The sequence below is a fragment of the Cibotium barometz genome, chromosome 52 (genome assembly GCF_041138505.1).
Source record: "Cibotium barometz isolate CiBa-2024 chromosome 52, ASM4113850v1, whole genome shotgun sequence".
NCBI lineage: Eukaryota > Viridiplantae > Streptophyta > Polypodiopsida > Cyatheales > Cibotiaceae > Cibotium > Cibotium barometz.
Genome location: NC_141097.1, coordinates 28,618,124 through 28,628,208, shown reverse-complemented (window position 1 = coordinate 28,628,208; position 10,085 = coordinate 28,618,124). Strand labels below are relative to the sequence as shown.

At 38.8% G+C, this 10,085-nt stretch overlaps 1 protein-coding gene across 1 annotated transcript; it reads left to right on the top strand.

The window, feature by feature from the left end:
• The first annotated feature begins 1,297 nt into the window (after positions 1 to 1,297).
• Positions 1,298 to 9,166, top strand: LOC147609011 (uncharacterized). The gene is made up of 3 exons (XM_086788695.1): positions 1,298 to 1,603; positions 1,711 to 2,091; positions 9,110 to 9,166. Exons 1-3 carry the CDS (start codon positions 1,388 to 1,390, stop codon positions 9,164 to 9,166), a joined length of 654 nt encoding a protein of 217 aa, XP_086644821.1. The 5' UTR covers positions 1,298 to 1,387.
• The last annotated feature ends 919 nt before the right edge of the window (positions 9,167 to 10,085 follow it).

Genomic DNA, 10,085 nt, shown 5'->3' with positions numbered 1-10,085 from the left:
AGGACGTATGCGTCAAGCTTGGCCACAGAGGTGGGTGGGCACGTTCGTCTTCCGCCTGCACCATGGATTATATCAAAGAAAGAGGAGAAGCAGGTAAAGCAGGCCATCACCACTTTGCGTACTCCCACTGGATGCATGAGATCATTGAAGGGAGCCTTTACAACCACTAAGAAAAGAGGCGTTGAGCAACTATATGGGTTGAAGTCCCACGATTGGCACAAGATGCTTCAAGTAAGTGTTTTCCAAGTCTTGTACGTACGTTGAAATTAAATTTTGTAATGCCATAAACCATAAATGTGCTCTTATGTGCGCAGTTCATACTACCTACTAGCATCGACCATTGTGCAAATAAGAGTTTGAAAAAATGTATTTATAAGATGGGCGAGCTTGTGAGGTATGTAAAACCCATGCTCAGATCACCCTTCATTATACCTTGCAAAATGAACGTGTATGAGGTATAACATACTATTTATTTATTTTTCAGATATGTTAGTTCCAAAGCAATTGATCCAGCCACGTTGGATGATGCGCGTGTTATGGCAGTGGAGGTGGTTTGTTTGGTAGAGGAGACTTTTCCGCGAACCATTCTCACAAGTCAACTACATCTCATTGTGCATTTAGTGGACGAAATTGCTTTATGTGGTACTGTGCATGCACGCTGGATGTTCTTCTTAGAGCGCTTCATGAAGACCTTAAAAGACTTTGTGAGGCAAAGTGCAAGGCCTGAAGGAAGCATGGCCGAGGGTTGGTTGATACAAGAGTCTCTTGTATATATTTCAGAATTTCTTGGTCAGGTGGACAGCTCTTTGCCACGACTATGGAGCAATGAAGAGGACTTGAGGATGACCTCTATTGTGCCTCAAGGAAAAGGACAGAGTAAAGTAATTGACAGAACATTGATTGATGATCTCAATTTCACTTGTATCCTTAATAGTGATGTGATGAGCAGATGGGTTACAAGATATGAGGATGCAAAGATAAAAAGGCAAGCAGAAAGAGCTCTCTTTCGGAGGCAACATGGCTCTCAGAAGGCGTACCCTAAGCATCTAGCAACACTTCCGAATGATATCCATGTTGATTGGTTGCATGAGGAAATGGAGAGAGCAGAGAGCGACAAGGGGCTGCATATCACGGCGGAAGAATGGGAGTATGCACGAGGATGCATGTCAAAGGTACATAGAACTAATGTTTTGCATTAGTTGTAAGTGATTTGCTTTTAATATTTATTCACATTGCTTACACAAATATTGCTTCTATTTTGGTCCAGTGCACTATGTTCAATGCTATATGGTGTGAAGGCAAGCATTTTCGAACACAAAGAATTGATGAAAAGAGAAATACACAAGATTGCGGTGTCATTAGTAGCTTTGAGGGAGCTAATGGAAAAATGGATGATTATTGTGGCATAATCCAAGACATATTTAGGCTTGACTTTCGTCGCTTCTTTGTGTATGTTTTGGATGTCAAATGGCAAATGAACGTGGTGGAAAAAGGGCCTGATGCAACGATAAAATGCCATGCAAGTGGATATGTAACTATTGACTCTACAAAGTTCTGGCAAACAAAGAAAGATAGGCTCGTATTGCCACAACAATGTGAGCAGGTATGCATTTTTTTACTAATGTGTTTCATGTACATATATATCTAAGCTCGCGTACCCCTTGACTTTTGATATGCTAATGAATTACTGTACTGTGTGTATTTGAGTAGGTTATCTATCTACCAATGGTGCATGACATCAAATGGTGGTACGTCATCCCTATTGCACCACGTTCCAAAGTGATGTATAATACATTCACTGATATGGAGCATATGGAGGATGTAACAAGCCGCAATGAAGATGATGTCGAACATGCCATTGAAGATGTTGTGATCGATGATCAAGAAATAAGAGATGATCATGATAATGAGGATGAGCATGCCATTTCTCATGATCATGAGAATGACCCTACCATTGAGGATGATGGTGATGTTGATGAGGATGATCAGGACATCGATACCATTATCAATGGAGTACAGAATATAGATAGTGGAATAAATTTAATCGTAGCCTTACCAATTGATCAAATGGATATTGATGTTGATCGTTTGGCAAGGATGGATCTTATTGAAGATGAGATCGAACCCTAACCAATCCGTCACTGTATGTTCTAAATTGATGACATTTCTATCATCTCATATGCATGATTTATTTTTGAATATATTTCATTGTTGTAAATGCATGTAGTGGGATTGTGTAATGATGTATACTATAATGTACTATGAGATGGTTTAAGGAAAATAGTTTTTAATTTTGTAAAGGAATTCAGTTTTTCTCTGCCATGCGTGTATTAATCCGTGTATAGTAGCGTGTATTTATCCGTGTATAATAGCGAGTATTACCCCGTGAATATTATCGTGTATAGATGCGTGTATTACTGCGTGTATATAAACGCGTTTATACACGCATTGATAAATGCAAACATACACGCGAACTTAAATGCTAAAATACACGTGCCCGATTCTATTCAAATACAAGCGCGACCATACACGCGTTCGTAATTTATCGCGTGTATGAAACGCGTGTATGGCAACATTGTCTTGTAGTGAAATAAGGTGTCATGTTGTTTATTATATGAGATAAAGAAATGCATGGTCTTCTTTATTGCACCTGATGCGATGCAAAAATACGTAATCCACACAAAAATAGTGATCTGCTTAGTAAACCAATGCATCGATTGAATGCTTATTTTCCTTTAGCTAGAGCCTTGGATCACAGACCCTCAGGATAGAATCCACATAGCGGCTCCCCACCTTACAAGTGAGGCATTGTGGAATGCTCATGTCAGTAATTTGCTCCCTGCTTTCACCATTCACCCACCAACAAAAAAGATGTTTGTAGAGTAAAAGGGAGAGCTGATTTCTTCATGAAAATCTCATTTGAAGATCTTAGTACCTTAATATGATTTAAAGTATTTTAGACGTTTCTTAGAATAGCCGATTCCAATTTCTTTGATTTTTGGCTAGACTTCATTCTCTTGAAATAAGGATATTGAAGAAGTTGCTGAAAGATTTCCATTCTAGTGCTTGCATCCATCCCCATTGTTAATCTATCAAAGTGTTGTACCATAGATTGGCATATCTTCCATTTCTTTCATTCATCTACCACCATAGTATTGCTTTCATCATTCCCGCTCATTCCTTTTTCTTTTGAAGAGCTCAGTATTCTCTTAAATGATTTCCTATTATTCATATTAGCTTCAATTTCAGCTTCTATATTCAAAGATATTGAGCTGCTAACCATTTCTTCAATTTACACCATTGTTGTAATACTTTCAAGGACTTAAATAGTGTTGTATCTTTTAGTAGTGTTGTACTTTTCAACAGTACTTTTCTTGCAATATGAAGATCACTTTTAGTACTTTCTAGCAATGATGAAGTGCTTTTCAGTAGTGCTGCATGTGGTGATTATGCTACTTCTCAGAGTAAGCAAGTGTAAAGTTTCATACATGCATAATGATGCTTCTAGCAATGATAAAGTACTATTGAATTGAGCTGCTAGCCATTTCTTGAATTTACACCATTGTTGTAGTACTTTCAAGGACTTCAATGGTGTTGTACTTTTCAGTACAGTGTTGTACTTTTCAACAGTACTTTTCTTGCAACATGAAGATCATTTTTTAGTACTTTCTAGCAGTAATGAAGTGCTTTCAGTAGTGCTGAGAACTGTCGTGTGGTGATTACGCTACTTCTCAAAATAAGAAAGTATAAAGTTTCATATCTACATGATAATGCTTCTAGCTATGATAAAGTACTATTGAATTGAGCAGCTAGCCATTTCTTCGATTTGCACCATTGTTCTTCAAGGACTTCAACAGTGATATACTTTTCAATAGTGTTGTACTTTTTAGCAATACTTTTTTTGCAACATGAAGACCTTTTTTTTTAGTACTTTCTAGCAATGATGAAGTGCTTTTCAATAGTTTTGAAGAACTGTCGTGTGTGTTTACGCTACTTCTCAGAGAGTAAGCAAGTATAAAGTTTCATACTTGCATGATGATGCTTCTAGCAATGAAAAAGTACTATTAAATCATATACTTGATATCAAATGTTCTAAATGACCTCCAGAGAAGATCAGTGGACAAGAGATGAAAAGCTCTAGAGACTATAGGGAGAGAGATCTTCATTAATGTGGGAAGAGAGACTTGTAGCAAGAAATGAAAAGCTCTAGAGACTGTAGGAAGAGAGATCTTCATTCATGTGGGAAGAGTCTAAACTTGGAGCATAGTTCGCTCTCACAGAAAGAGAGAGAGAGAGAGAGAGAGAGAGAGAGCTCGAGAGGTGTGCAGAGAGAGACCTGTAGCATAGCTCGCTCACACAGAAAGAAAGAGAGAGACAGGTCTACTTTCAGTAAGTTGCATTGAAGTGTGTCAGTTTAACTATTGCTAAAGACAGAGAGTGAGAGAGCATGGCCATGCTAGGTTTATTTTCAGCGAGTTACATTCGTGTGTGGCAACTAACCTTTGCCAAATCGCCATGTAATTACAAGCATGACCAGCAGATTGAATTTGTAAAATTTAGACTTTTTAGTACTTTTCAAAGCCTACTTTTAAGAACCAAAAAATGATGTCCTTGACATTCCTTTCCAAGCCACCTATACGTGCTTTCACCCTATAAGACTAGACATATATGCAAAAGCATGTGTGGCGCTACAGTGTACTATTGTATGCCGGATGATCCACATATGATCATATTGATGAAATCAATGGGAACATTTTCATGAGGTGCAAAGGGGCACATCAAGGTAATCATTGCAAAAAGATAAGAGAACTTGTGTAAGAGGTAGTTTTAGAGGTGGCTACAAGTGGTTTTAGAGGTAGTTTTAGAGGTGGCTACAAGTGGTCCAAGGAACATACAAATGGATATCACCAAGCAACTTGTATTGGATGCAGTTGCTAGCATATCAACAACATGGAGTTGTTACTATTATTGGAACACATGCATCCCCAAATTCAATGTCAAAGGTAATTTTAACTCCATATTAATTTTAATTTCTTAATTATGCTTCTTAACATAACTTTACATAAATTATTAAGCTATCCAATTCTCTTGTAGATTCAGGAGGATGGTACGTGCTTCTAGAATCAATGGTACAGCAGCGTAAGGTACAGAGTCCAGTATCCTAAATTTGAAGAGACAATGCACTTTTTAGTTCTTCCATAGTATTTGTTTTCCTAGGCAAGCTTTGGATAAGTCAAAGCAGTGTTACATGTTTAAAATGTCAACCCATAGGACCCACATCGAGAGTTTAGACCTAGTGAATCGTATGCGTCAATTAGGAGACGATGATTTGAGAAAGGGTTAGATTTATTTTAATCACAGAATATGCAAGGATGGACAACAATGGCTACACATGTATATGATCGAAGGGACCGTATGGTCTTGTAAAATCTCTAAAATTTTTGAATTTCCTTATAGCTATTTTACAATTGTTAATGATGGCATGCTGGCTGCAAGAGCTTATGACAATTGCTTCTTGTGAAATGAAAGAAGAAGACATAGTGGCACAAGTTCTATTCGGGAGATGATTAAATAAAGTCTATAACAATGGACCAAAGAATATATGGGAGAGTAGTCGTGTATTTTTCATTGGGAACAAATCTTGAACATCCATATAGTTCAATATGTAGTCACGAATTTTCAAGAAGAGCATAAGAGACTTTGTCGTCATCAGTGGCATTGTGCATGAGTGAAGAAGAGACTTTTGAAGGATAGACACATTAGATCATGGTGGATCATTGAAGGATAGACACACTTTTGAAGGATAGACACATTAGATCATGGTGGATGAATGGTAAAGTCGCTGATGCAAACTTACTAGCCATGATTTCTAACTTAGTTAGTGTTCTCTTAAAAAAGAATAAAATATGTAAAGTAAATCATATAATAAACATTTTACAACATCATTATTGTCACAAAACACTCTCTATGAAAAGATATCACACATTCCTTGGGTTAGATTTTTGTAGTTGTTTAAAACTACTTACTTGCATGCATGATTATCTCCTCTTAACTCACACAATACTTGGGTTAGATTTTTGTAGTTATATAAACCTACTTACTTGCGTGCATGATTACCTACTCTTAACTAAATCTCCTTTGTTGAGATTTGAGGTGACATGTGAGCTAGAGAGAAGAGACTAAGAATTATCCCACATCCAAGAGAAAGGGCAACTTGTACCCTCCTCATATAAAAGGGGGGCATTTCAAGAAATGGATCACGAGCATAACATTTCAAGTATTTTTATGAGTACAAGCTTTCATCTTGTAACCTAACTAAACTTGAGTCTAATCTTAATTAGCACACTCACAATGAGTCTTATTCATTTCTATCTACCTTAGATTAGCAATGTCATTAGAGTAAGATTAATATTAGTTTAGCAATTAGGAGAGCTTGATCCGTGATTTTCAACATGGTATCAGAGCATAGGGCCACTCTCCTAGCTTAGGTTCTCCTCATTAGTATTTCATTAGGTTAAGGTGATTAAGGTACAACTAGCAATTAAATTAGGCTCTTCCTTCTTCTCATTGCATTAAGATTAGGGTTCTTATTTCACTTAGATTAGGGTTCTTATTTCACTTAGCCATCTCTACATTTTTGTTGCTTCAAAATTGTTAGTGAAAGCTATATCCAAGAGGAGAAAGAAGTTGTTAACTTCATTTGCAATTTCTCAGTAAAGCAACTCCCAAGGAAGCAATGGAGTCTAGGTCTTTGATTGAACTTGGCATTTGTGCATGCACGAAGTAGAGGCGCAAGGGAAATTGTGGAGGGGTTCTTATAGAGAAGAGAGAAGCCAATAGCTCTGGGTTATTAATAGGGGTGTAGAGAAACGAAAGAGAGACGGAAGAAGAGAAGGTAGCCTCCTTGGAGTCTACCGCATCCCATCAATTGAGGCAAAACACAAAAGGCGGCAGCTCCGTCCCGCGACTGCAGTACAAGAGCATCATAGCAGCAACATCGACCATAGCCCACAGCAACTAAAGAATCCAACGAGCGCAACCCTACAGGCTACCAGCTCAAGCAAAAGGTGAGCAAACAGCAGCATTGCTGTCTTCATAGAAAGCGTACAGCACCTAAGCAAGCAAAGCTATAGTCCCATGATCAAGCATGCAGAGTACAATTAAGCTAGAGGCTTACTAGTGCCGGTCGCCTGATACACAGAGATAAGCCAACGAAGGAAAATCAAAGATGAAGAGGGGAGGCTAACCCCTGCGCAAAAACTCATCTATATAGCAGAACTTGTGGCTACAAGTGATGGCTTTCGGCCATCGATACAGCAGAAACTGGTTAGAGAAAGAACAAGCGAGCAGCATCCTCCGCCACGACGCGGACAGCTGCTGCATAGATTGACGGCCGCCCAAAAGAGATAAGGCTGTATTAATTTTTTTTAAAATAAAAATAAAAAGAAACCTGACCATTTTCATGTGTAAACAACCTTGATTAAGGGATTGCTCATATGGGCCTCATCTTTTGTACTTGGGCTACACCATCACGAGCATCATGGATGCCTTTGACACCGTCATGGATGCATAAAATCTTTTCATACACATTATGTGCTTCTACATCATCATCAACTTTGGCATCATTAGATCCCACCAAGGTTTTTGTGTGTAACCATGAGTCAAATATCATTATGTTGTAAGCGGCCAAATGAGCATGCTAGTTTGTGTGAAAGAGAAGAACATACATAAATGAAAAAATGTCTCTAGCTCCAAAAATGGCCTCTAAAGTATTGTATACCCTCTAGCACAGATGATATAGCCAAGGTAGATAAATAGCTAAAATTTGTAACCTTACTCTTAGAAGAGACCTCTAGACCTCAAAGATAGGTCAAGTCTCTATCAAGGGGAGACCTCACGAAGCTTTACATGCTGCTAGGCTTGCCTACTAGGGTCTATCTGTGAGTTGGCTCATTAGCGATTAGCCCAAGTAGGTCATAGGTCCAAAGTGTCAAGGATGTTGAAAATCACGGATTGAGCTCTCCTAATTGCTTAACTGACGCTAATCTTACTGTCTAATGACATTGCTAATCTAAGGTGCATAGAAATGAAGAAGAACAGATGGAAACCTGTTTTGTACTCATAAAAAGACTTGAGATGTTGTGCTTGTGATCCATTGCTTGAAATGTCCCCCTTTTATATGAGGAGAGTACAATTTGGCCTTTCTCTTGGATGTGGGATAATTCTCATTCTCTTCTCTCTAGCTCACATGTCACCTCAAATCTCAACACCCCCCCCTTGATGGTTACTTGACCTATCTTTGAGGACTAGAGGTCATCTCTAAGAGTGAGGTCTCCCCTTGATAGAGACTTGACCTATCTTTGAGGTCTAGAGGTCTCTTCTAAGAGTAAGGTTACAAATTTTGGCTATTTATCTACCTTGGCTATATCATCGGTGCTAGAGGGTATACAATACTTTAGAGGCCATTTTTGGAGCTAGAGACATTTTTTCATTTATGTATGTTCTTCTCTTTCACACAAACTAGCATGCTCATTTGGCCGCTTACAACATAATGATATTTGACTCATGGTTAGACACAAAAACCTTGGTGGGATCTAATGATGCCAAAGTTGATGATGATGTAGAAGCACATAATGTGTATGAAAAGATTTTATGCATCCATGACGGTGTCAAAGGCATCCATGATGCTCGTGATGGTGTAGCCCAAGTACAAAAGATGAGGCCCACATGAGCAATCCCTTAATCAAGGTTGTTTACACATGAAAATGGTCAGGTTTCTTTTTATTTTTATTTTAAAAAAAATTAATACAGCCTTATCTCTTTTGGGCGGCCGTCAATCTATGCAGCAGCTGTCCGCGTCGTGGCGGAGGATGCTGCTCGCTTGTTCTTTCTCTAACCAGTTTCTGCTGTATCGATGGCCGAAAGCCATCACTTGTAGCCACAAGTTCTGCTATATAGATGAGTTTTGCGCAGGGGTTAGCCTCCCCTCTTCATCTTTGATTTTCCTTCGTTGGCTTATCTCTGTGTATCAGGCGACCGGCACTAGTAAGCCTCTAGCTTAATTGTACTCTGCATGCTTGATCATGGGACTATAGCTTTGCTTGCTTAGGTGCTGTACGCTTTCTATGAAGACAGCAATGCTGCTGTTTGCTCACCTTTTGCTTGAGCTGGTAGCCTGTAGGGTTGCGCTCGTTGGATTCTTTAGTTGCTGTGGGCTATGGTCGATGTTGCTGCTATGATGCTCTTGTACTGCAGTCGCGGGACGGAGCTGCCGCCTTTTGTGTTTTGCCTCAATTGATGGGATGCGGTAGACTCCAAGGAGGCTACCTTCTCTTCTTCCGTCTCTCTTTCGTTTCTCTACACCCCTATTAATAACCCAGAGCTATTGGCTTCTCTCTTCTCTATAAGAACCCCTCCACAATTTCCCTTGCGCCTCTACTTCGTGCATGCACAAATGCCAAGTTCAATCAAAGACCTAGACTCCATTGCTTCCTTGGGAGTTGCTTTACTGAGAAATTGCAAATGAAGTTAACAACTTCTTTCTCCTCTTGGATATAGCTTTCACTAACAATTTTGAAGCAACAAAAATGTAGAGATGGCTAAGTGAAATAAGAACCCTAATCTAAGTGAAATAAGAACCCTAAACTTAATGCAATGAGAAGAAGGAAGAGCCTAATTTAATTGCTAGTTGTACCTTAATCACCTTAACCTAATGAAATACTAATGAGGAGAACCTAAGCTAGGAGAGTGGCCCTATGCTCTGATACCATGTTGAAAATCACGGATCAAGCTCTCCTAATTGCTAAACTAATATTAATCTTACTCTAATGACATTGCTAATCTAAGGTAGATAGAAATGAATAAGACTCATTGTGAGTGTGCTAATTAAGATTAGACTCAAGTTTAGTTAGGTTATAAGATGAAAACTTGTACTCATAAAAATACTTGAAATGTTATGCTCGTGATCCATTTCTTGAAATGCCTCCCTTTTATATGAGGAGGGTACAAGTTGCCCTTTCTCTTGGATGTGGGATAATTCTTAGTCTCTTCTCTCTAGCTCACATGTCACCTCAAATCTCAACAAA